The 27,798-nt window shown below is 43.2% G+C and overlaps 1 protein-coding gene across 1 annotated transcript; it reads left to right on the plus strand.

The window, feature by feature from the left end:
* The first annotated feature begins 11,121 nt into the window (after positions 1 to 11,121).
* RBX1 (ring-box 1) lies at positions 11,122 to 23,695 on the plus strand. Its single transcript, XM_054056430.1, has 5 exons — positions 11,122 to 11,281; positions 14,260 to 14,338; positions 20,687 to 20,757; positions 22,080 to 22,165; positions 23,518 to 23,695. Exons 1-5 carry the CDS (start codon positions 11,204 to 11,206, stop codon positions 23,528 to 23,530), a joined length of 327 nt encoding a protein of 108 aa, XP_053912405.1. The 5' UTR covers positions 11,122 to 11,203; the 3' UTR covers positions 23,531 to 23,695.
* Positions 23,696 to 27,798: the final 4,103 nt, after the last annotated feature.

Here is a 27,798-nt window from a genome sequence, read left to right on the forward strand (position 1 = left end):
TGTGGATGCCCCATCATTGCAAGTGTTCAAGGCCAGGTTGGACGGGGCCTTGGGCAGTCTGGTCTAGTGGGAGGTGTCCCTGTCCATGGCAGGGGGGTTGGAACTGGATGATCTTTAAGGTCCCTTCCAACCCAAACTATTCTATGATTCTCTGAGAAAGTAAGGTTTTCTTGCAAACCTTTATGAACTGCTAGCACTGATGGCAGAAGCCGCAATTCCCCTTCTAATTAAAATAATGTTACATAAAAAGATGCTTTATTCACTTATTCTGCAGTTTTAGAGTAAAAATAAACTAGCACAATGCTTTTACCCTACTGTCTGCAGTGTTCATAGAGAACACTTGCTACTTGGGCTGTTTGTGTCTTCTTGGGGAAAATAAACTTGAAAGATTTGACCCTTGACCGCTTTCCAGCAGTTTTCTGTGCATGATAGCAAGTAAATAAATTTTTTTTGCCTCTTTTTCACACTCTTTCCCTAAGTGTTCAGAGAATGAAACATCCTCATTCTAGAGTCAAAGCTGACATACACATACATGCACTGCCTTGTGCATCTAATCTTTTCCATGTAACATAAATAAAACATGAATATTCCAAATACTGTTACAAGCCACTGTGCAATAATAATATAAATACTGTTGTTCATAGCCCATCTAAAGAAGTTCTTCAGACGATCTGGAGCAGTCCACTGCATAGCCATAATGTTTAGAGGATGGAAAAGCAACTGTGCTATTTCTGTTCAGGTTCTCTGAACTTAAACTCAGAGGCGATTTGTGTTAGGTGGGACGGAGGACTTGCTTGCATCTCAGAGAAACATATTGTTGAAAATTATATGTATACTTTGGTAACATGCGCCTGTGAATCAGGAACAGAGAACTAATTTTAACCTTATAAATTTGTATACATCTGTTTTTCCTGGTCCTGGAAAGAGTTTGTGGTGTTTGGGGTTTTTGAAACAGTTTTGGATTTGCAGACGGATGGTTTCTACAGAGTTCCCTGGTGTTAGTTACATTCACATTTTATAGGCTGCTCATGTAAACTCTTGAGCTTTCATGAGTCTCAGTATTAGCTTTTTAATATAACACAGTTCATACTGGCATTTATTGCTCTTCAATTTAGGTTGGTTTTTTAATGCGGCTTCTCAGCTGCAAGGAATGTGGGCTATACTTGTTGGAAATTTTTCTTGTCTGTGTAAACCTTCTATTGATGTCCTCTTTTCTTGCACACTGTAACACTCACTAAAAGCCAAACTTGCCTGTATTTGTCATGCAGATCAATTACTTTATGCAGCAACCGCAGATCTCATATTACAGGTGGGAACTCAGAACTTTTAGATGGTAACTGAAAGTCTCTCTCGCCTTTGTACCATATTTTAGTTGTTCCACAGACATAGAAATCCATAGCTGAATTGTTCAAATAAATCATTCCTAGCAAATAATGTCTCTTATTCAAAGGACACATGCAAATAATTCTCAGCCAAATGTTAGTTATTGGCTTCTAAGTTCATGTGCTTTTTGAAGTGATCTCAACATCGCTTCTTTTTTGGGCATCTGAAATTGGTTAAAAGCAATATGTGATTTCTCACTCTTCTATACGGAAAAGACAATTTCTCAATAGAGTGAAGAATAATGTAATTTAAATAAAAATATTTTTTAGTTTGGATATTCGTGTTTATAACAGCAGCTTTCCTCAACAGAGAGAGAATTTTCTACTTAAGAGGATATTTTTTAATAGTTATTCTACATAAAAATCTCTGTATATGTTAGTGAGAGGAGCAAAGCTTATGTTTTCACTAGTCTTATGAAGAAAGGATGATCTTTCTTGTACATTAATGTGTTTCATCAGAATTCCTGGGAAGATGCCCAGCTACCCATAGTAAATATACCACATACTAATAAAGTGATTCCTCAGCAACTCGACCACTCAGCACAAATGAGATTTAATTTATGGTGAATATCTGCACCTGTTGAACAGTGATAAAGGCTCCTGACATAAGTGCTGTCATTTATCTGAATTTTTACAAAGCTTTTATTTTTCCAGATTATAATCTTTTAAAGATCATAATTTAAAAAACACTCCCAGACCTGATTTTTGAAATTTCATATTGAAGAGGCAATGTATGTGATTTTGAGCTAAAAAATATACATGCATGGCTAAAATCAACACTATCAAGGGAAGGCATAAAATGCACCTATTACTGAATTAGGCATAAGTTTTGTATATCTAATGATAAAATCAATGTGTGGAGCCATCAGAGGAGGGATCTATCAGCCTATATCTTGCTAGCATTCAATCAAGAGATTGAATTTGCAAGCTTCGAGGGGGAGGAATGTTTCTCCATCTTTTGACAACCCTTATTACACTAATTCAGACAGCTTTTACACAGAGCTGCACCAGTTTACTCAAGCGTTGCTTTCAATATCATTTCATTAAATCAATGCAAAAGGTTGTGTTGACCTTTTAAATATATATTTAAATCTGATCAGTGGAGCTTAAATCGATTAGGAACTGATTTTAAGCCAACTCTTAAGGCTAGTATGTGTGTCCACACAGGGTTCCTCAGCTGCTCAATGAATTGATGTGAAATCCAATTTAAATTAAGCCGCTGCAAACAAACCACTGTTGTGTTGTATGCGAGTCCCAAATATGCTCTCCAAGTTCTTTGAGAACTTTCTTTTTAACTTGAAGAGAGAACCCAAGGGAGATATAGTTAATGAAGAGCTCATTCCTGTCAGGAAAGGAGGGATGTCTACCAGCTGCAGTAAGAAGCTTCCAAACAAACATACAACGTTCAGCTGAAAGTTGCATTTGTGAACCTGTTCAGTCTCCAGTGATGGATGTTTTTTACTCTTCTCTCTTGGCAGCTGTGACTGCAGTGAACGAGACAGGTGGTATCAGCAATAGCACCACTCACCGGACTCCAGGAGAAAGCCTCCTCTGTATTCCAGAGGCTAAACAGATCTGAAGTAAATTTAAAGGAAATCCCCTCTACTTCATGCCTGCTACGAATTGGGACACCTAAGATTTCCAACCTCTACTTTGCCTTTGCAGCATCACCACAGACCTTTGTAGGACTGCAGAGAAACCCCTTTATCTTTACAACTCAGAAATCTACAGGGGAATTTCAGAGATTTTGCTCTCACAGGAAAGAAATGAGAAATGAAAAATGAACCACGCTCTATATCGATTCATAAAGCGAGATGGAATGAAATGGGTGTTTGCAGCAGAAAAAGATTACGTGATAATTTCTACACACCAAGAAACCTGCAGCTTGGGTTTTAATGATTGAGTTTAAAAACAGGGTGAAATGTGACCATACAATCACAGAATCATACAATAAATACACCATGAGAGAAAGCAGGGGTGAGCAAATAGAATGAAATAGTAAGGTAAATCAGGGAAAACTGGTATAGCATAAACAACTACCTTAATTATTAATCAGATAACATGGGAATGTGAGTTGCACTCATGAGCTTCTGGGGGCTATTGATCCCTCAGCCGCTCCAAACTCGTTCTTATGCAGATAAATTGTCATCTACTCCATTTTCCCCATCCTAGAACTGAAGAAAGAGAAAATGAGCAGTTTTATTTATACTTTCCAAAATCTTTCAATGAATCAACAGTTCTGCTGTATGAAAGAAGAGCTTTAAGAGCTCTTCCTCAGCTTCAGGCCCCTTTCTAACCAAATGCTGTTGTTTGATGGGCATTTGCAGAAGCTGTCTATGCCAGTCCAGCTCCCAGCAGGAGAAATGCATCTAAATGCAAAGGTAGGTCCTTTATCACTTGTTTCACGAACAAAGGAAGTTAAGAGAATGGGGCATTGCTTTTTCTCTTTCAGTGACTTAAAGGAGTCTCTTAACTGCTGGTTGTTTGTATGTGTGTGGTATTGCCAGATCTCTGGCCTCTTTCTTTTTTTCAGCTTTCCTGGTTCCTCAAACTTACTTATCATGTTCCCATTCAGACCCACGCAACCTTGAATGATGGCAGACTCACTAAAGACAATTATCGAATGTGTGTGAACATGAACACAAGGATCTTCCATGATGAACTCATTAGTATTTCTGTACCTGGAGGTAAAGGTCTCAACTCCTTGGTAGCTGTAGTAAACTCTCATCCAATGTAGAATTTCCTACGTCTCTTGCAAAAACTTCCCTGAAGTTGTTGCATCTTGTCCTGCGCTTTATTTGAAAGTCCTGGTGCTGGATACAGCTCTTTCCCTGTCCTAACACAAATAGGAAGCAACGCATCCTTTAGCTGGGGTGAGAAATATGATTCATGAATGTGGTGAGCAGAGGGGGGAAAAAAAGGAGAACAACAGATTAAAAAAACCCAAACCAAATCCCACAGTGGCAGGGGCGGGATACGATACGTCACTTTGCAGTGGCAAATTGCCAAAAGCAAAAATTACCAAAGCACTATACCCTGCATTTAACATTTGTTTCTCTGATGGCTCCTACTTTCTGCATTTCCTGAAGTTGTCGGAGTTTAGGAACTCATGCTTTCTGAGCAATGAAAGTTCGCTGCTTCAAATGGACCATCTTTCCATTTGGATTCTGGAGATTAAGTTGTACTGAGCTTTGACATTAAATGAAAGGATGTTTGACACAGCAAGAGATGTTTGAAGTGTATAAACCTCCAAAAAAGTATGACAGTTTATTAATTTACTTTATTGTTCAGTGTAGAACTGGAAGGCAGACCCTCTCTTGTGGGATTCACTGACCTAGATGCCATAATGAACTTCACAGTGGAGTTCAAAGTGAGGTTAAACTCACTGTATTGTCTTTATGGAGGCTTTCATGAGAGAGAGAGCAGTTAAGAGCCAGAAATACTTGAAAACCTGCTTTCTGAGAAGTATCTGAGTTAGGTACCACCATTTGTTGTTCCTGCTTATGCTGCTATAGGAGGCAAGGGACTGCTGGCCATTTGAACTCCATCTTCTCCTGCCCCTCCTCCAAAAGCAGAAAAAAAACCAAAACCAAAACCAATAGAATAAAAAACAAACAAAACCCCCACAAATCTTCAACTTGGATTTTGACAGTTTTCAACTGCCAAATGGTACCACTGCTATGACTCTGCTGGGCAGGGGGCTTCAACAAATTATTTTTACCGATAGCAGCATCTCTCCTGTTTTGACAAAGAAGGATGGCAAATGTTAATGGATTTTGTCTCATTGAGCAGGGCCTTCAGTTAGGATCTTGATTCAGTTAGAAAATAACTTTGGATGAATTTTGGGACACTATTTTTTTGGAAAAGGGAAAAAGAATTAATGGGGGAAGATAAATGTAAGGCTGTATCTCACTGGTTCTTACCTCCTTTCAAATAGCATCAAAACCTCTGACTCAGTGGAGGCAGATTCAAGACCTCCCTTATTGGGTTTTTTTCTGATTTTAGAGCTCATTCTCTCTCTGTGACTCTCTCCTCACATTCAAGACTGTCAGTCAGAAAGTGTAGATAAGAATATCTGCCACAGTGTTTTAGTGTCTCCCACATAGCAGTCTGGAACTGCCTCTGCTCATGTTAGGGAATGTTCATAGATTTCCCAAATCAGTAGGAGTTCATTGATTTATGTGCAGGCAAGCTTGTGTTACTAATTTGGTGATTTTTGTGTTTTTTTTCCTGGCTACTGTTAATTGGCCTGGCAGATCTTCCAATGTTCCTTACATGTAGCAGTAGATGAGTATAGCTACTTGCATTGAGCTATCATAACATTCACCTTTTTTTCTTTCATCCTCTTTAAAAGGATAAAAGGGACTTTGAAAACTCTTGTCTAAGCAATGAAGGAAATCCAGACTGCGACCTCGTACTCAAATAATGTCTCTAGTAGTGTGGTTAGTGGTGCTGTCTCCTGCACCTGGACTATTCCATAGCCTTTTGTCACCTCATGCAGTACTTTGGGGATGTTCACGTTAAAAACAATTGCCTCCTTGCTACTGTTTTCCTGTTACCCTCTGAAAGACTTGCACTCTCTCTCTGAATTACAACCTCAGCCTCTGACATCTTTTCAGGATCCCAGCTCAGCTCAAGGCAGGACTTTTCTTCTCTGTCTCCAGAGGAAAAAACTCTTCACTCTTCCCCCTGCATGCATTTGTTTGCCCCGGTTGCTGCAGGCAGCCTCCCACCTCTTCTTCAGCCTTGTGAGTAAATGAGGCAGCCAGGCTGCAGCTGACTCGATGTATGGGGACTCTTGTGCCCACATCTCGTCTCCCCAGGCAGCACGGAGAGCCCTGGCTCCCCTGGAGACCTCCAGCCTAGGCTGCGAGCCTGCCTGCAGAACATGTCCTCTCCTCTGAGCAGAAGCTGGGATGCTGGTTTCTCTCGGGAGGTGGCAGCACAGCCAGATGCGATCTCAGCATCCGCAGCTCGGTGCCCAGAACTGCAAAGGGGCGCCAGGGGGAGGTGGCATTAGAATTGAATTCCTTCTGAGGTGGAGTTTTGCGGATGAGGGTGGGGAGCATGGGGGTGTTGATGCATAGGAAGGGTGACTTCAAATCCATTCTTGAAGCAGAGTGGAATCAACCCAGCATTTTCACCAGTAATGCACTGAAGTCCTCTCCTGACAACATTTCTCTGTATCAGCTGATTTCTTAGGTGGGATGTGAGGCTGGGATGCCCACCGCGGGGACAGTGTTATTTTTGAGCTTAGAGCCACACTCCCACTGCCCAGATGAAAAGGATAGACTGTCTGCAGGAGACTGGGCATGACTGTTAAATATCACAGGTTTTGCAAGCACCTGCTCACCTGCAGGCTGCCACCATAGTTGTGTATTTTATCTGCAAGTTATCAAGCAGCTTTAGGTAAAATACCATCAGAAAGGAAGAGCAACAATTACTAACCATAAATTAGATGCTACAACCTCCTTCCTCCTCAGAATCCCATCTGGTTTTTTTAGCTAGATTATTGGGGCTGAAGGCTCTCCTGAGGTTTTAGTAATGAATTGCAAAGCCAGGGGTACGATATGGGGTATAATGTGACCATCATCTGGAAAACATGCACAGAAGCAGCGGGGGTAGGTTTCTGCAGAAACCAAGCACACTCTGATTCAAAAATCTATGGGATATATTGCTTAATCTACCCCTCTGGCTCTGTTCTTTGAATTCAGCTTTATGCCAAGCACACTGAATCAGCTGGGGATGCTACAGAGCCTTGGTGGGAGGTTGTTTGCTTACTTTGTGGACTTTGAGAAGTTTTGTGGCAACACAGAAAGGCAGTAGATCCAGTTGTGCCCCAACAGTCACTTGTGAATGCTGTCTGTGGATTTGGACATCCAAAAGCAAAAGGTGCTAGAAATCCCAACTTCCTTAATTAAAATGGTTTCAGTAGCATCAGCAAGTGGAAGGCAGACATCTAGCCCTATGTGTTGGTTTTTTTTTAAATAAATAAAATGCGCTCGATTTTTACTCCTTGGTTTGCAGCCACTAAATGGGAACTAGTGTCATATACCAGGTAATTCCTGCTTGAAGCTGCTGAGGGCACCATTGAAACCATACTTTAAGCGAGCAGCACCGAGAAGGTGAAGCACAGGCGGGCAGCAGAAAAACTTGGAGGTTTGTAAGCACTTAGTAAGGAGCCACCTCAAAGATTTCCCCTTAGTCTTTGCTTCTGGAAATTTTGGAAGGCCCATCCTCTCATGGCTGTACAGTAAAGGAAAAGTGTTGCTCTGAAGAGTGTTTGAAAGCATCACAATCCTCTCTTTAAGAACAGTTTCATGCCTGAGTGACCCAAATGCCCCAGAGAGAATCTGCGGCACTGGTGTGTGCGCTGAGAATCAGTTGTGATAACAGAGGATGCACCATTCATCTTGTCAGTGGTACTGGGAAGTGGAATGCAAAAGGCTCAGGCAGCAAGGACCGAAAAGCAAAGCATCCTTTCCTGTGTGTATTTTCCTTCTGATTCAGTCAGATCTGGAGGATCCTCCCGCTGCAGTGTGGATCCATCTGTTCTGGTGCTTGGAGGAACAAGTTTTGTCAGTATCACCACTACCAGGCCTTCTACCTTGTCCCTGCGTGGATGCAGCTGTGGAGAGCCACGGCTACAAGCAGCTGCCCCTCCACTAGCAATGCCAAGGGAGTGTGTCTCATTTCAGTTGGGACTAACCATGTTCAGAGCAGTTGTCGTGTGTCACCTAGTCTGTCTGTCTGCCTGCCTTTTCAGACTGGCAGCCTCCTCTTTTTGCCCTGCATGTCCTGGCAATTTGAAAAATTATCCGTTCTTCAATGCATCCCCGGTACTTTGGACTACAGTGTTATATTCCTTTTGGGGCTGATGCCTTTCTTTTTGCAGCAGCTACTGATACCTCTCTCTAACACGTAGCCTTAAGAGAGGGAAAACAAGAGGATATCAAGCCATTGCCCACTACTCTCTGAATATGACCATCCAACCAATTGCTCATCTACCAAAGAGTCCACGCATCGAATCCATATCTCTCCAGTTTAGAGAGCAGGATGTTGTGGGAGACCATGCCAAAGGCTTTACAGAAGTCCAGATAGATCACATCCATTGGTTTTCCTGTGTCCACTGCTGCGGTTACCCCATCATAGAAAGCCACTAGGTTGGTCAGACAGGATTTGCCCCTGGTGAAGCCATGCTGGCTGCCCCTAATCACCTCCCTATCCTCCATGTGTTTTAGCATAGCTTCTAGGAGGATCTGTTTCATCATCTTCCCAGGCACAGAAGTGAGGCTGACAGGTTGGTAGTTCCCAGGGTTGTCTTTTCTACCCTTTTAAAAAACGGGCACAATGTTATCCTTCTTCCAGTCACCAGGGACTTCTCCTGATTGCCATGACTTTTCAAATATCATGGAGAGTGGCTTGGCAACCACATCAGCCAATTCCTTCAGTACTCTGCGGTGCATCTTATCAGGTCCCATGGGCTTATAGATGTTCCTCAGGTGGTCAAGAAATTGATCCTCCTTTACAGGGGGAGGGGGTTTATCTCCCTGGTCACCATCTTGTTGTCCCATGACCAGGAGGGGTGAGGAGAGAGGTTGTCAGTGAAGACTGAGGAAAAAAAGTTGTTAGGTACCTCAGCTGTCTCGTCTGTTGATATAAAGTCACCATTTTCATCCATCAGTGGCAGTACTTTCTCTTTAACCTTTCTCTACTGACTGACATACCTGTAGAAGCCCTTCTTGTTGGTCTTCACTTCCCTTGCCAAGTTCAGCTCCAGCTGTGCCTTGGCCTTTCTGACCCCCTCCCTACACAACTGGGCAGCATCCCTGTAGTCTTCCCAGGTTCCCTGTCCCTGCTTGCACTGCCTGTGCAGTTCCCTCTTGTTCTTGAGTTTGACCAGCAGGTCTCAAATCAGTCACACTGGTCTCTTCTCTTCCTTGTCCAATGTCCTACATCTGGGGAAAGGCGCAGTTAAGCAAAATGCAAATTTTCCATGTAGGTAACTAGAGGTGTTAATGGGTGTATAAATTAATACAGTGGGCATTTTTATTCTTCAAACTTAACTTTACATCGTGTGTAAATTTGAGGCTCAGTCTGAACTTGCAAATATTTAGATACGTACTTAACTCAAGGCACACGTATCACATGTATTTCAAATATGAATCACATTGAAAGTGATTCCAACACATCTAATGGCAGCATCACCTTGTCCTCACGGCAAGCCCTTTCTATATTTTGAGGCTTATTTGGAGACTGCCATGCATCACATCCCAGTAGATGCTGGATCACAGGTAAAAGCTGTATTCATGCAAGAAGATGGATATGGTAAAGTCATAGAATCATAGAATAGTTTGGGTCAGAAGGGACCTTAAAGATCATCTAGTTCCAAACCCCCTGCCATGAGCAGGGACACCTCCCACCAGAACCAGACTGCTCAAGGCCCCATCCAACTTGGCCTTGAATACCTCCAGGGATGGGGCAGCCACAGCTTCCCTGGGCAACCTGTGCCAGTGCCTCACCACCCTTGTAGTGCAGAAATTCCTCCATATGTCTAGTCTAAATCTGTCCCTCTCCAGTTTATACCCATTGTCCCTTGTCCTATCACTACAAGCCTTTTTAAACAGTCCCTTCCCAGCTTTCTTGTAGCCCCCTTCAATTACTGGAATGTCGCTACAAGGTCTCCTCAGAGCCTTCTCTTCTCCACGTCAGACTGGAACTGTGTTGTTTGGCCCAAATGTTTATGATAGGTACAGTATAGATACTGCTTGTGTGTCCAGAGGAAGGCAAAAAAGCTGGTGAAGGGGCTGGAGCACAAGTCTTAGGATGAGTAGCTGAGGGAACTGGGGTTATTTATCCTGGAGAAGAGGAGGCTGAGGGGAGACCTTATCACTGTCTGCAACTGCCTGAAAGGAGGTTGTAGCGAGGTGAGTGCTGGCCACTTCTCCCAATAACACGTGAGAGGATGAGAGGAAACAGCGAAAATTGTGCCAGAGGAGGTTTAGCTCAGGTGTTTGAAAAAATTTCTTTACCAAAAGAGTGGTGAAGCACTGGCACAGACTTCCCAGAGAAGTGGTGTAGTCTCCATCCCTGGAGGCGCTCCAAAAGCGTGTAGATGTGGTACTTTGGGACATGGTTTAATAGGCATGGTGGTGTTGAACTGATGGTTCGACTTGATGCTTTTGGAGGTCTTTTCCAACCTTAAAGATTCTATCTACGCAAAGGAATGCCCTTTCCACACTTCCACTACCTCCTCCTTCCTGCATCTATGCAACACCACAGCATAACATTTAATCGAAAAGGGTTGATCCTGGGAGGGCAGAAGCCACGGAGCAACCACCCATCCCGGTATTCAATACACTCCCTTCAACAGAGGCTGCCCAGGGAAGCGTTTTGAGTCCCCATCCCTGGAGGCATTTAAAAGGCGGGTAGATGAGGTGCTTTGGGACCTAATTTAGTAGTGGACAGGTATGGATGGACTCGATCACAAAGGTCTTTTCCAACGTAGTGAGTTTATGATGCCACAACCACACTCCCCACCCCGTGCCCAGTTTGCGGTGCGGCCCCTTTAAGGGCACAGCCCCCCCTCCCCCCCCCGGGTTGCGCAATCCGGCGGGGGGTGAAGGGGCGGAGGAGAATGAGGTAACACCTGCGGCCGCGCGCGCGCGGCCCCGCCCTGCCCGGCGCCTTTTAAAGGCTCGGCCCACGTGACCACACACCCTCCCTCCCGGCTCGAGGCGGGCGGGACCCGGAAGAAGCCCCGCCCAAACACCGCCCCGCCCTTTCCCGCGCACGCGCGCCGGGCGTTTCAGGCATCCAAAATGGCGGCTGCAATGGATGTGGACACCCCTAGCGGCACCAACAGCGGCGCCGGCAAGAAGCGCTTCGAAGTGAAGAAAGTGAGCAACCCCTCTTCCCCAACCCTTCGGCGTCGCGTTCCTCCAGCCTGAGCCGCCCTGGGGTGGGGATACAAAGCAGCTTCCGGCTCCGTTCGCGGAGGAGCCGGACGCCCGGTTCCGCCGCGTCGGGAGGGGCGGGGCCGTGCGCACGCGCCGGGGGGGGGGGAGGGGGAGTGCTGGCGCGTGCCCGGGCCAATGGCCGAGGCGGGCGGTTGCACGTGGCGCGCGGCGCGGCCAATCAGCGGGCGCGGCCCCTGCCGAGGGCTCCGCCCGCCACGGGCGCTGCAGCCGTGCCCTGCTCTGCCCTGGCCGTGGCACCTCAGCCCTCGCCTCGGGAAGCAGGGCTGCCTCCTCCTGAAGATCTGCCTGCGCCTCCTCGGGCCAAACGCAGAGCTGCGCTGTGTGCTGCATAGGAAGCTGCCCTCAGAGTTCATAGAATCAATAGGTTGGAAGGGACTCACTGGATCATCGAGTCCAACCATTCCTAACACTCCCTAATCCATGCCCTTCAGTACCTCATCCACCCGTCGCTTAAACACCTGCAGGGAAGGTGACTCAACCACGTCCCTGGGCAGCTTGTTCCAGTGAATCATAGAATAGTTAAGGTTGGAAGGAACCTTAAAGATCGTCTAGTTCCACCCCACCTGCCACGTGCAGGGCATCTCAGTAGATCAGGCTGATCAAGGCCCCATCCAACCCCCCATCTAACCTGGCCTTGAACACCTACAGGGATGGGGCATTCACAGCTTCCCTTGGCCACCTGTTCAAGATTTGTGTGGCCACTTTCTTTTCTGTCTTTAAATCAAGCCATAGCAGTTGCTCTCCTGCCCCCCCCCCAGCTTTGTTTGCGTCCCCAAAACAGCTGTAGTGCTGCTCTTCTTTGTCTGCAGGAAAGCTAAGGAGAGGCTCTTTATCAGGGCTACAAAGATGATCCGAGGGCTCCAACACCTCCCATACAAGAACAGGCTGAGAGAGCTGTGGTTGTTCAGCTTGGAGAAGGCTCCTGGGGGATCTTATAGCTACCTTCCAATACCTGAAGGGGCTGCAGGAAAGCTGGGAAGGGACTTATTACAAGGGCGTGGAGTAAGAGGTTGAGAGGGAGTGGCTTTAAATTGGAAGGGGGAAGACTTAGACATTAAAAAGAAATTCTTCATGCTGAGGGTGGTGAGGCACTGGCACAGGTTGCCTAGGGAAGCAGTGGTTGCCCCATCCCTGGAGGTGTTCAAGTCTGGGTTGGATGAGGCCTTGGGCAGCCTGATCTAGTGGGAGGTGTCCCTGCTCATGGCAGGAGGGTTGGAACTGGATGATCTTTAAGGTCCCTTCCAACCCAAACATTCTATGATTCTTTCCATTGCCACCAGTTTGTCAGCTGGATCCTGGTGGTGGTTGAAACTTAATGTGCGAGGGTGCAGAGGAAGTAGAGAGTCTGTGTGGCCTTGTGTTAAGGGAGAATTTGAGGAAAAATGACCCCTGGACTGGATATCAGCAAACATTTCCGGTGATTCCTGCTGAAAGGATGGTCTGCAGGTGTGATTTGAAATGCAGCTGACATCAGTGATGATGGAAACCCCTAGTTCTGTGTAGGGCTTGCAGGTCTATGCAGAAGGAGGTGTTCACATCTTATGATTGCTTGTTCTTTGGAAATAGGGACAGATATAATAACACATGAGAGGAGCAGGGAGCGGTGCCTTTTATGTGTCAGTGACATTCTTCCTCCCCAGCAAGGTACCAAGACGTGTCTGCTGCATGTGTGGCTCAGTACAGGTCTGTGGGTTGCAAGAGTAGCTTATGTTTGGACGAGAGAGTAAGTACCTGAGAGTGTGGGAGAGATAAGGGTACTGGAAAGTTTTATCCCATTTGCCTTGAAGTTCTTGAGAGATGAGTACCTCAGCCATAAGGCTGACTAGACTTGAAGTAAGAAGATGGCGGGGGGGGGGGGGGGGGGGGGGGGAAATGAAATCACTACTGATCCATTTCCTGAAAGATCTCAATAGTGTTGAGATGACTTTTTATATTAGTACTAATGAAAAATTGAAGTGCTTATCGAAATTGCTAATTGCTTGTCAATGTCTGGCAATCTGCATTCATCCATCAGAATCCCAAACTGAGGGGAAACAATGAAAACATTGAGAAGTAAATGGAATAAAGTAGAGAAGACTTACTGCAGTATGGTCAATACAATTATATACTGAAAAAATGGAAGGAAGCAAATACCTGGACTGCTTAAGTAGTAGATGAAGATTATCCTGGCTAAGGAAGGCAAGCCCATCTATTTAATGAGTTTACAAAAGACCTGATAATGTTTGTTGGGAAGAATAAAAAGGTTATGCTTTTCTGCATAGCTCATCTTACTCATTCTGAATCAATTTTCTAAACCTGTCGTGGAAATTTGTACCCAACCTTTCCCCTGAAGCAGTATTTGGTAGTACTTTCAGTTTTTTATATTTTGCCTTGCTGGTAGGTCTTTGCCTAGGAACTTTTTTGCAGAGAAGATTGTTCAGGAGTCAGCAAAGCCTAGAGTTAGAGATGTTTTTACTTCTTGGCCCCAACTGCTCTGGGGGGTGATTACTAGAACAACTGCTGCAAATAATGGAAACTCCTTGTAACAAAATGGCATCTGGATTGGTGTTTCTACAAGGCACTGTCCTGTCCTTTCAATCAGAATTGAGGATGTGGCAGGAGCTGCCTCTGGATCTTGAATAGAAATGCAGATGTTTGCATTTGTTTGACAATAAAAAGGGGGACTATAGCAGTTATCCTGTTGTTTCTGAAGCTGGAAGGAGACATTGGGTCTGGGAGTGAGTGAGAGGAATGTACCACTGCTTTCTAGTTTAAAAACTTGCCATAAAGAAATCCTCTGGGCTACTAAGATTTTCCATTTAAAAAATACATGGGATCTCGAGGAATAAAGAGTATCTCTGTGTACTGTAAATTGAGACAAAACTATGTTTATCTCTTTCTTTTTTTTGTCTCTCCAGTGGAACGCAGTAGCTCTGTGGGCATGGGACATCGTGGTTGATAACTGTGCCATTTGCAGAAACCATATTATGGATCTATGTAAGTAAGTGGTGGGAGAGACAACTGACAGTTTTGACTTGTACATGATGCACAGCTGAAGTTTCCCCTCTTGAGGGTATAATTCAGCTTTCAGTTAGGAACTAAGTCTACACTGTGCAAATACAAAGCTCTGTTTCATGTAATGCTGAAGTCCTGTAATTTGTTTTCTTGACCTCTTGTCGCCATACTGCTTTTCCCTCACCTTTTTCTTGTAAAGAGTAGAATCCCTCAGTACCACATCTACAAATGAGGTGATATTGCTGAGTGTGTTGTGATGCAAGAAGGAGGAAAAGAAGTAATAACAAAGAGCCAGGCAGGACTGAAGTTGTTCAGAGTGGATGCGTATTGCTCACAAAACGAGATATTAGAGCTCACAAGAAGAGTTTTAGAGTTGGGAATGTTCCTATAGGTATCAACTTTTTGATGACACTATTAAGATGAAATCTTGAAACACATTCTGTGCGTAACAAATATGCTTGCTCTATAGGAAAATAAAGCAATAATGAAATTAGGCATACAAATTTCTGTTGTAAAGTAGACCTGCATACACTAAGGCTCTGGTTTCAGTCCCATAAAGGATTGGTAATGAGTACAAAACCATTTTTCTTCCCCAAAATTGACAAGATATTGTTGGCAATGTAAGTGTTCATCTTGTTTGAGTCTGAAGGGCAGAAGACATTTTAATATAACCCAGACCGAAATTTGCCAGTGTAACTTAAATGTGAGGACTGTGGAGCCCCCCCAAAGCAAGAGCAGGTGCAGCTGCATTGCCTGGGAATGGCCCGTCGTGATCATGTTGCGATAGTTTTCTTGCACTTTGGTTTTACACAGTAGCCCTTGGAACCATCAGTAATGGCTACTTGTTGTCAATAAACCTATATGAAGATAAAATATTTCAGGAACATAAGACCTCAAGTTTATAGTAACAACTAGTGAGAGATGCATCTGATTTCACATTATATATAATTGCAAAACTGCTTTCAGAAGGTTTGAGGTTTTTTTAGCAAAGAAAACATACTGTAACACATGAGGCTGAAAATGGGTTGAGCAAGTTCGCTTCTCTGCTTTGGGACAAATGCGTTTGAGCCAGTTACTACTTATCCATGCCATAGTTTATTCTTGCTTCTTAGTGATAATACTAAAGAGAAGCAAATGAAAATAGGGAGTGTGAAATATGCTGATGTCCTTTGATGTAAAGATTTGCTCTTTAAGCACTTGTAGCCTGTGTCATCTTGAAAAGTCGTTCTCGTGGACACTACTTAGTCTCTCAGATTTATGAGAGAGGAAAGCATGTTTCTGCCAGGCATATGGAGTTCTGAAGATTCATTAGAACATAAGTTATATTTATAGAATTTACAAATATATGGAATAAATAGATAAAATCCTGTAATACAATATAAATATTCGTAGTATGTGGGATACGTTGTAAGTTAATGAATGGTGGTGTGTTTCGTTCTTTTAATCTGCCTCAAGATTAATCATGCCTCCCATGAGAGACCAAACAGTCTTGTGTGTTTGTTATTTTTTATAAATATTTTTAATATGTAGCAAATAAGACCTGTGAGGATAAAGGAGAAGTGTGGAGAGGCTGGAAGAATGGACAGATGTTATTTTCTAGTAGTGAATTCTGTGTGTCAGTTGTTTTTTAAAAAAAAAACCCAAATCCTACTAAAATGGCCATGGAGTTGAGTGTGTATGGGTAGATTAGGAAAAACAGTAAAGGAAGAGTGCATAGGTAATTTTTTTTCTCTTTTTGTTTTCTGAGTTGCTCGAGCATAACACGTTACTAGTTTGGGAATGAGCGATGTAATGGAAAGCCTGGACTGCAAATGACAGACCAAAATTGACAGTATACAGAGTAGAAGGGGTATGTAAATTGGTGTTCCGAGATCAGTGTTGGCTCTGGATTTGCTTACTTCCTTGTTACAGATCATTAATGTTGTTGAACAACAACTTTAATTTGATTTTCAAACATAGGATGTGAAGTGATGGGAAATTGAGGAAAAATTAATAGAATGTACAGGGAAGAACAACATGAGATTCAATTTGATAAAATGCAGGATGCAACTGTCTCCTTCTCCTAGCGATGAAGAGAAACCTTGAAAGGGAAAACATTACAAGAGTGATAAGTATCACCACCCGTGCTAATGGCAGGTTGTTAACATAATGTCAGGCTCAAGCCTCCAAAAGCTAGGATATAACAATGTTAAGGTGTCCAGCAGTTCTTCTCATGCATCTGCATTATGACTGGGTAATAACATGGCCAAAGGATTCCCCCTGCCCTCAGTATGGTTTGTATTCAGTGTGCAGAAGGAATGAGTAGATTTTCAGTGTTCTGATTTCATTCTTCTCTGGGAAAACCCAGGTCCCGTTTAGGTGTTCCTTGAGGAGTGTTCTTGATGTGTTTTATAGCTTGCTCTCTGAGGCTTTCATTGTAACATGGCAAGTTGGAAAGTGTTAAGAAACATTGTGTTTGTTACAGTCTGTTAGCTTCTGGTCTGAAACATGGAATGTAATAGCATTGTAAGATATGGGGAAAAGGAGGCTGAGGAGAGACCTTCTCACTATCTGCAGCTACCTGAAATGAGATTGTAGCGAGGTGGGTATTGGTCTCTTCTCTCAACTGACAGGAGATAGAATGAGAGGAAATGGCCTCAAGTTGTGCCAGGGGAGGTTCAGATTAGACGTGAGGAGAAATTTCTTCATTGAAAGGGTTTTCAGGCCCTGGCACGAGCTGCCCAGAGAAGTGGTAGAGTCCCCATCCCTGGAGATGTTTGAAAGACGGGTAGGTGAAGTGCTCGGGTGTGGTTTATTAGTGGACAGGTACAGTTGGACTCAATGATTGGACTCAAGGGTCTTTTCCAACCAAGTGATTCTATGATAACTGTTACAGTTCTGAACTGTGTAAAACTTGTCATCAAAGTACCATCCCTTTTCTTTCATAGTAAGATGCCAAGTACTGCATGTGATATTCCAGCTTCACAAAGAGATACATTGCAGAGAATTCAAAGAAGAATCTCTGGATGCTTAACAGGTTGAATCATTTGGGGTTTGAGACGCATAAAAGATCAGAACTAAGTATGCATAGTCTGCTAGTTCATAAGTAATAGTGGAAGATGGTAGCTGTGGTTGAGTATTATGAGTGTGATACTAACAGGAAATACTGAGCATCACACAAGGGTGAACTTAGGATAAGTATTTAGTAAAATATGCAGGTAATTCCTAAGAAACTGGAGAAAATTACAAGGGGGAAATCCTGAAATATCTCTGAAGTTTGAAAAACTAAGTTGGAGAGCTCATTCTGCGTTTTAGGGATAACAAATGTTCAAGTTTATTAGCCTGGTTATTTCTTTTTCCTGTGGATATTTTCTGAGCAAATACGTGATACATTGGGTTAGCCAAGCTCTATGTATTTGTTTCTCCTCTTCCCAATAAGTTGATCCCCTCATGGTTATAATTTAGAATGCAACATGTGAAAAGAAAGGGGAGCCTATACAGTGGTGACCCTTGCTCAAGCAGAAGCCATTTTGAAGAGCTCTTATCAAATTTGCCTGTGCATTGAGCTGTTCACTTAGCTACGAACAAAAGACATGTTGTTTACTTCTATTACCTGCCAATATGGCTACTTAAATATTGGGCTGTTTTTCTTGTTAGGTAAATATACCCAAGATGTATAGGAAGGTGGATGGTTCTTAACAGATGCCAAGATTCAGAAGTTACCATTATATAATAGGCATTTCTGTAACTCCCTGAGTTGAAATGCTTCCATTGCATCTTTCACAATTATTTACAGGTATTTCAGGTTTTAGCTGTATCTTTCTGCCCTCACCTGCAGATGCCCTGTCAAAAGCAAGACAAAAGAAGAGTCGTTCAGTATTCCTCCAGTACCTATTAACTGTCTGACTCATGTCACTTCTTTTGGGTCAGCAGATGTAAATAGCTTCTTTTTCTTTCAAGAGCCAGAATAATCAGTTTTCATTCTCTGACTGAAGTTGTTCCTTAGTTTTACTTCTTTGTTGGCATATTGTCCTTTTCTGAAATGGGAGAGGTGGGATACCAAAAAGTGTTTCAGCTTTTGGGAGACCTTTTTTGGGCAGCCAAAGGCAGTAGTGCTGGCAGTAGTCCAGCCTGTTTGACGTGGGAGTTAAATCTGTGTCTTGTTGGAAGGGTGTTACACCACCACCAGAGAACTCCTCATCTATTTCTGCAGGAGTTCACTTGTCCTCCTAAGGTTTTGGGACTGTCATGTTTTAGGTTGTATTTGCTGGTCAGCAAATGTTTGAGTAATGGAGTTTCAGTGCTGCTTTTCTTCCTTACCTAAACCACATTTCTTTTCTCTCAATCCCAGGCAAAATACAGAGTCTTTAAAGCTTGTGAGGGGAAAAAAAAACAGTGTACTGTGTTCCAAGGCATACAGCTCACAGGTTAGGACTCTTTAGAGTGGAGGGAAGGCAAAATGACATAAAAATGGGCTAAATGGACTTCAGATCTAACATGCCAAATATCCTGTTTCCCGAAGGGAAAGAAGAGAAGACACAAGATGAGTATATTGTGTGCTGGAAGATTTCTTTCCTTTCAGCAGACACTTCCTGAGTTAAAGTTTCTTTACCAGTTGACTTTTCTCCCTTCTAATTAATTTCCTCTCCTTTTCCAACTACTCATCTTCTCATCATTTTTTGTTAGTAGATGGACTCATGCCATTTATTTAAAACAATATAATATGCCCCACAATACTCAGTCCAAAATGCAGTAACAGTAAAATTGTTGCAGCCATCATGGATGTCCAAAGTAACAAAGTAAACAAATGTCCAAAGTAATTGAAGCTGTTCAAGGTTCTTGAGCATCTGCCATTTTCTTAATCAGATTTAGTTTTATTGCTGTATGTATCGAGGGCTTAAGGAATTAAGACATGAGATGTTTCAGGTGTACTGGATTTTTTTTTTTCTATTCTATAGGCAGGCTGGGGATTGAGCTTTGGTCTTGCTGCTGTGGTATATTGTCTCGGTGTAAACCATAAATAGATACAGGTTCCTTCAAATCTTGCAGAACACATTGCTACTGAGCTCCTTTAGACCTCAGTCTTGTTCTGAGTAGTTGCTCATGACCAGGGTTAACTGATCTCTCTCACAGCTTAGGAAAAATGGGCCTTTCTCTTATTTTGTTCAACTCTGGACCTGAAAGAGATTGAAAAAATGGAGAAAGGAGTGAATAGGACAGAGGAAATAAAGATCTTGTTTTTCAGCCAAGCCTATGGGGTTTTCAAGTTTTTTAATCTTTAATTGGTGAATCAAATTCTTTTTCCTCTGAGCATATTTGGGCATACTAAAAGTGAACAGAGAATTGGAGCGCATACAGATGTTTTCTTTGCCAGAAAAGATTTGCAAAACAAGCAAGCAACAAGCCCATGTATCACGTTCTAAGCTGATCATCTATCAGCATGTCTTTTTAAACAGAGTTCTAGAGAAAGCATCGTTTTGCAGGAAGTAAACCGTTGTTCTGGTAGGTTTGTGCTGCTGGCTATGGAGGAGTTGGAAATAGCTTTTTCTCTCCTGAAGTTTCTTCTTGAGCTGGAGCAGAAGTGAACTTTTCAGGCTCTAGAATGAAGAACCACATTGCTGGATTTTTTTCTAGGTGCTATTCTTTTTTCTCTCTCATCTCCTTCATCTGTGCCTTCCGACACAAAAGGTAAAACATACCCAAACCCATAAGTAGCCTTTATTTTTTTGGGGGATCATCCTAGGTACTCAGCTCTAACATTTAGAAAGTTAAAAAAAACAATTGTAAACTGTATTTTCTGTTGTGTATTTTGAGGCTATGCTTGCCTTTGCCAGTGTCTCTTCTCTAATCCTGTGGAACTCCAGCATTACATGAGCACATTAATTTGTAAATATAACTGATAGTAAAAAGTGTCTGACAAGACAGTGAATTGTATTTAGAGAAACCTGGGTAAGAAATCTAAGTAAACTTTCTTTCACAGTTCTGCTCCTGCAACTGATTGTCAAAAGACATCTATTAAAACACAAGAGAAGAAATTAGAAAATACTTAAATTTTGGAAAGCAGACACGTTACAGGTAGATGAGCTGTGTGCTGTTGCCCTCTGTAAATTTGGAATACTAAAGATGTAGAGGGAAGAAGAAAGCAAGCAGGATAAAGTATATTTTGATCTGATACGTTTTGGAAAACAGTACACATCAAACCCACAGCTCCTGACACTTCTGGTGTAATAAATGCAGCAAAACAAACGGATCTTCTCGCCTCCACCTTGCTATTAGGAAGAAATCTACTGGTTGGTGTTGCGTGTACATCTTCTGCTTCTGCATATATGTGCTTAATTTTTGTTTTCACAGGCATAGAATGTCAAGCAAACCAAGCATCAGCTACCTCTGAAGAGTGCACAGTTGCATGGGGCGTCTGCAATGTAAGGAAAACTGCTTTACTGCAGAGCTTGCATGTGGTCATGCTCTCCCTTTTTTTTTCCATGACTTGGACTTGGGACAAAACAAGTTCTATAAAATGTTTCAGGCAATCCACCAGAAAAAAGAATTGTAAACACCATATAGAGTGTAGAAAGGAGAGAGAAAGGGGGGACGGGGGAAAGAAAGAGTAGAAGTTGGAGAGGTGTAATGACACAGAAAGAAAAGGGGGTAAGATAGGCTTTTACCTTCTCTCCTCCTGCCCCTTTTTCTCTTTTTAAAGAATAATAGATCTTTCATTCCGAGCATGATTTTCCTGATCACGGTTCTGCCTAGGAGCTACGCCTTTTTTTTTTTCCTGGTAATAGGATTACTTGGATGTCAGCATCTGTAATTTGTCTTTGTGAGGCTTGATTCAAGGAGTCGATATGGGGTAACTAGGTGATTTGCTTCGCCTTTTGGAGGAAGATCAAATCGGTTCTAGTGTGTAATCTCCAGCTCTTCAATTTGTTGCCTTATGCACTTCTTCATACGTGGACCCACTAGCATGGAACTCAAACTTTCATACCTTTTAGCTATCCTGGGCCTGAACTGGAAGATCTAATTTTCCGTAATGGAATAACTAACTACCTGTTCCTCAGTCCCATTTTCACTATGTTGTGGGATCACGCTACAGTGTGATCATGCTGGAACAGGATTATAAATGTTGTAATTCTGTTTGTAAAGGACAGAGCAATTTTTTAAACCATGTTAGAATATTCCAGTGTCAAAATTACATTTTTTTTTATGCAAGACTTACCACAAGTGAAACCTTGTTTCTAAGTAGTTGTATAAGGTATGGAAAAGGGTGTCCTTGTGAAAGACGTAACTGAGATTTTTTTTTTTTTTCGTTCTGATTTTGCAAGTTCCTTTTTATTCAGGCTTTGGTTTGTCCAGAAGACTTCCAGAAAGCTTCAGCATATATACATACATATCATCCCTGCTACTCACTGAAATCCTCTTTCTTGTCTATCTGATTATGTTTCTTATCAGCATCTGCTCTGCCAATTTTAGCAGCTGCTAAACTCTGTGTTTCTCTCCTTCATCAGAAGTCAGTCATGCACTGCGCACCATGCTCCCTGCTGCCATTTCATGACTGTTCCCTTCCTCTCTGAAAATGTGGATCAGTTCCTTGGTGTTTGCTGGTGAGATGGCTGACCAGTCCTCCCCACCTTTATCAGCAAGCACTTGCCACTCTCTTCTTACCATGATGCTTTCAATAGTAGTTTTCACATTGAGATAACAGTCCTGTGTTCTGAAATGATGTGATTGGAACTTTCTCTTCCAGCATGCTTTCCACTTCCACTGCATCTCTCGCTGGCTCAAAACTCGCCAAGTATGTCCGCTGGACAACAGGGAATGGGAGTTCCAAAAGTAGGTATCCTACATGAATTTCAATGTGAAAAATCCAGTTTTTCATAGAAATTATCAATGTCCATGGGTGGGTAATCTCTTTCATTTGTGGATCTAAGGGCATAGTTGTTGTGGGAAAGGTTTTTTCCCTGCCTTGCTGTATAGGCACCTTTCCTTAGTCACCAAGTGGTAAATGAGCTCTGGAGGAAGCCCAAATAGCTGTGGGGTAAGTGGGAGTTGTTAAAAAGAAGTAATTTCTATCGACGTTCTCTAAAGAATGGAGAGCAGAAAAGGAATGGAATTCACCGGAAGTGGAGCCTCAGGTGAGTGCTGTACTGTCACACAAGCAATTTGGTTTTAGGAAATGACCTAAATTTAGCTGCCGAGGTGATGTTCCAGAGCATTTCTGCTGAGGTGCCGGGAGTCTTATTGGGTCCCTCTGTCTCTTGGTGATTTGTTTCGTAACTCTAACGGGCTCAGAGATTAAATACAGTATCTGGAAATCAAGTGTCCATGTAGCCATTGCTACAGCCTTGGCCCAGTTATTCATAATTCCTATATTCTTTGGGTTTTTTTGTTTTTCAAAGGTCTGTTGCTTAATAATAGGAGATCCATGGATGGGGCTTTGAGGGGTAGTTCTATTTTGAGAGGTAATTGCGCATTGAGAGTAGTTAGGATGTTTTCCTGTCACTTGTGTCATTCTGCACCGTTTATTCATTAATCTGTTCTTAACTATCAATTTTCTTTCTCCCCTACCTCTTTTTTTTTTTTTTGGGCCAAACATATATAGTCTAACCAGAGTACAGATTAAAATGAAGTAAACTAGATGTTATAACTGTTCAGAATTGTCTCTGGGATCTGGTTCACAATCAGTTGCACGAGTAGTCATTGACATGACAACTTGTGTACCAGAGTTTTGATATTAAGATGTTTTAATGAACACTTAATGAAAACTGATTAATGTTGCCTGGCTGGTGGCTTAATATTTTGTGGGCAACATGATGAGAAATGGAGACATGAATTAATATTTTCTTATGGGTGCTCAATAACACCTTGGGGGGGATAACAAGCTTTAGCATTCTTTTCATGCTGGATATACTTGAAGTCTGATTCAAGGCAAAAGGTGATGATGCTGAGGGTCCCTTGCATGTGATCTTGTGGATTGCTCAGGCTCTGTTGTCACTACTATCTGGATAGACGTTGAGGGGAAGTGAAATATGGAGAACTTCCTAAGGTTTCCATAGGATAGCATTTCACCTTCATCTGGTTCACATGTTAATTACTTCATGGCAGAATGAGAATAAATCTGCCCCTATTAGCACTAGTATGAAACATAATTTCAAAAAAAGCATTAACATCTTATCTGTTTGCAGATATGGACACTAGAGAGATGGTCACCACGCTTCTTGTTATGTCATCGGCCTCAGTTGTTCTTGTCTCTGTGGGTTTGTTTTGGCAACTTCAAAGATCAGTGATGTATACAGTTCTTCAATCTTCATTTCTCCCTGTTGTATACCATTGAATAAAATCTTGCTGGAGCTTCCTGTCAAAGTTTATTGTCTTGTGTTCCGGAGCGGGCAGTCAGTGAATGAAGGAAGAGAATTGTCTACAGATGGGAAACTTATGTTAGGCAACTCTTAAGCTGGGCAGCCGCTCTTGTTGCTGTGCCCAGTTTTTGTCTGCGAGTTTGGTCTTACTCCCACGCAGCTGAGAGCCACACCTCTGGCTCACCGAGGTCAGCATTATCCTCCATCATGCAGTGCAGTGGGTGCAGGACTTGGCCTGGCTGAGTGTGATCTATGCAAATAACATTTCAGGTGGACATGCTTTCTTGTGGCTGAGTTGAAATGATGGTCTATACAACTAGGGGCTGTGTCATTTTTAGAAGGTACTCTGTCTTGTTTCTCCTCTTGAGTTTGACTAGACCAGCTTCCCTGCACAGGAAAAGTATGCTGACTGTTCCCAGTTCCATCTGTTTAGCTTGGGGAACATTAACTGAATGTTAGTTTTTGTCAGTGCTCCTAAAGCACTTTCATGTGTCAGGTGAAAGTGAACTCAGGAAATTCACAAGACAGATTGGCTGGAAAGCTAAAAGTAAGCAGTGTATGAACAAATTAATTCTTGATTGTCTTTCTACAGGTATTTTCCCGGTACAAGCCAAGCTGTAGTTCTTACTGGCTGCAAATTATTACTCTGAAAACTACAGAATGTTTTGTTTGATGTCTCCTGTGCCAAATGGCTTGGTTTCCTCCTCGCTGCATCAGATGTTGGCCCCTATGTTGACAGCCTCAGCAAATGCTGAGAACTCAAACAAGGTCCAGCAAAGCTCTGGAGCGCTCGGCGCAAGGACATGGACCAGTTGGAGTGAGTCCAGACGAGGCCACAAAAATGATGCTGGAGCATCTCCCCTGTGAGGATAGGTTGAGTTGGGGTGTTTCAGCCTAGAAGAGAAGGCTCTGGGGAGACCTTAGAGCAGCCTTCTAGTACTTAAAGGGACCTTTTACTTTTAAAGGGACAGGAAAGATGGGGAAAAACTTTTTAGCAGGGCCTGTTGTGACAGGACAAGGAGCAATGGTTTTAAACTAAGGAGGGTAGATTTAGACAGGATATAAGGAAGAATTTTTTTACAATGAGGGTGGTGAAACACTAGCACAGGCTGCCCAGGGAGGTATTGGAGATCCCATCCCTTGAAACATTCAAGGTCAGGTTGAGTGAGGCTCTGAGCAACCTGATCAAGTTAAAGATGTCCCTGCCTCTGCAGGGAGTTGGACCAGATGACCTATAACTGCCTTCCAAACCAAAGCATTCTGTGATTCTATGAAATCCTTCCTGCTACAAGAGGCTGTGTCCCTTCATGTCAGCAGATACAGTATATGTCTTTCAGTGGCTGTTCCTGATGCCAGCTTTGGATTAACATTTGGTTGCTGGCTATTAAGGATGGGAAATCAGATAGCTGGTGTCACTACAGCAGACTGTAGTGATGGGGAATAAAGATGGTCATTGATGGGATCCAAACTTGCAGGTTTTTCAGTAATTGCTAGGGCTTGCTTTAATCTGCAGTGAGTAAATGTCAGGATTATTTTATCAGCTGGTGTCAGAACTCTGAAATGATAGGGTTTGCTGTGTTATACCCTGAAGAAGAGAAAAGGAAGAACTAGAATCCAGAGAGTTTATAGCTGGATGGTTTATTTACCAGGTTTAGTGTGTAGAAAGCTCATCCTGAATTTGCAAGGTAGCTTTGGTAATAGGAGCAGGAACGGAACAGAGGAGGGGGAGATGATCTCAACAGTGGTTAAAGCATTCATCCAGGCAGCAGGATATCCAAGTTAAATGGAATTCCCTAAAATCTGAACTCTTATTAATGTCCTGTCTATCAGAGTAAAATGTCAGATGTTGCTGTTTACGATAGTCCATTTTGAGTACAGTGTTTGGTTTTTCAGGACCTGGAACCCAGATGCTCACTGATCAGGGAATTTATTTCCTTGAGAATTTTGTTTTGAGTCCAGCCACATCATTCTGGTCTCCCTTGATTCTGCGCATATTGCCCGGAGCGTATTTTTTCATCTGTGGACATCAGTGCAGGCATTTCCCTCTCCTTTGTGTCTTCGTGTGCATTTGTACACAAGGCAAGACAGTTTCTTTTTGTATTTTATTGCTTCTGCTTTTTAATGGATCCCTCCAAATGGCAGGCTACAGGCACTCTCCCCACACACCCTCTGAACCTTGATTCTGCTGCAGGACGTGAGGCCCTAGCTGTTAAATTTTATTTCAGATGGCTTTTGTAGCATATCCCAAACCTGCTTTTCCCAAATGGAACAGCATATGGACTTTAAAGCAGCAATTGCTTGCAGACCTGGGAAACAAAATCCTTTTTCAGCTGCTGCCCATTGAGGTGACTCTACTGCTATTCCACCTGCCGCAAAGGGCAGCTCTGGCGCAGGGCTGCTGGCAGTCCCATTTTCTATAGCACATTTAAGAGTTGTGTTTGGAGGGAGGAGGAAAAGCTTCAGCAAGCAACCTAAGAGAGGAGCTCTGTGGCACAGGGACCATCAAGAGAAGGTAAGAAGGATCTATTTTATCCAAAGGCACAAAGAGCACCATTTCCCCAGGGCATGGTTGCTCACTCAGGCTGGCATCGCTTTGTCCTGGCTTTTACGGTTCAGCCTCCTTCTCTGGTGGATGTGGTGTTGGTGGGAGGGGGAAGCTCCATTCCTTCCCTCTGCCTTTTTCTTTTTTCCTTGAAGCAGCAATAATTTTCAACTACAATTGGAAAATACAGAGAGCTTTTTGGGGTGGAAGGAGAAGTTGGACACATTCCTAAGCATCCTGGGAGGAGGCAGGTGTGCAGGGAAGAAATTATGACCATGTCAGTGCTATTTGCCTGTCCTATAAATGGAGGATGTGTCTGAGCTGTGGACCCAAAAACAAAATCAGGAGGAGATGATGGTTGAAACTACAGAGAGTACTGTATACTGCACCTGGCTGGCTTAGAGAAAAACAAATCACAGGTAGAACTGCTGCAGAGCAGGAGGCAGTTTTGACATTTCTGATGCTTTCTGTGAGTTTGTCAACCCAGATGAGTTGCAGGGCCTGGTGAACAGCTCTCTGAGAAGTACAAAATGACCAGACAGAGGTTTCCTCCTTTCTCTTTTGGAAAGGAGGCAATGAGCTCCGTGTGCCATGCAACACTGACTGTGCCTCCTGTGACAAATCCATTGTTGCTCTTGCATAAAAAAATGCCAGAATTGATGTGGTGCTGAGATGGCATGTTGAGTTGTGGGAGGGTAGGATGGGACAGACAACAACCAAACAGAGTAGCAGTTTGAGGCAGAAACTGAGGATACAAGTTTCCCCCTTAAAATCACCATCCAGGCCATACATCAAAATAATGGCAGGCTGTTAGGAGTCTGCTGGGTGAAAGGCATTGGTAGACTGAGAAGAATTGTTAAGAGTCTCCACCGATTTGCCAGGCTTGTAGCAACGCACCATGGAGTGAACTTCACGGTTGTGTCCTCCTGCCACAGAGTCATAGAATGGTTTGCGTTGGAAGGGAGGCTTAAAGGTCACATAGTCCACCCCTCCTGCAATAAGCAGACATCTTCAGCTATATGAGGTTGCTCAGACCCCCATCCAACCTGACCTTGAGTGTTTACAGGGATGGGGCATCTACCACCTCTCTGGGCGACCTGTTCCAGTGTGCAGGAAAAGGTGTTAGCATCCATCAATCCTCTCTCACTAGCTCCCAATGAAGAAGTTAATGGTATCCTAAAGTGGTCTGGGGTCACAAAATGCTTGACAAAGCTGATATGAAGATGAGCAAAGAAGCACTGGTGTTGTGCAAGCTGGAGCAATGCCACGGCAGGTGGAACTGAGCTTCCAGGAGGGAAGGACCCACATAGGTAGATGTTTCTGGAAGACTCCCTCCTCCAACGGCATCAGGGCAGAGGAGGATGGCAGCAGCACCACTTCCCTGACTGACACTGCCATTCCCTCAGCTAAAAAGGGGCATCCAAGATGAATGGGGGGGAAGATAACTCAGGGAAGAGATGGGCAGAAGCAGACACCAAGATTAAGTTGCTACCTGTGCTTGCCCAAGACGTTGCTCCCCTCAGCAGGCAGGTGAGCAGATGTCCTGGTGGGTGGGGGCTATGCTT

This window comes from Cuculus canorus, chromosome 1, assembly GCF_017976375.1.
Source record: "Cuculus canorus isolate bCucCan1 chromosome 1, bCucCan1.pri, whole genome shotgun sequence".
In the NCBI taxonomy this organism is placed as follows: Eukaryota; Metazoa; Chordata; class Aves; order Cuculiformes; family Cuculidae; genus Cuculus; species Cuculus canorus.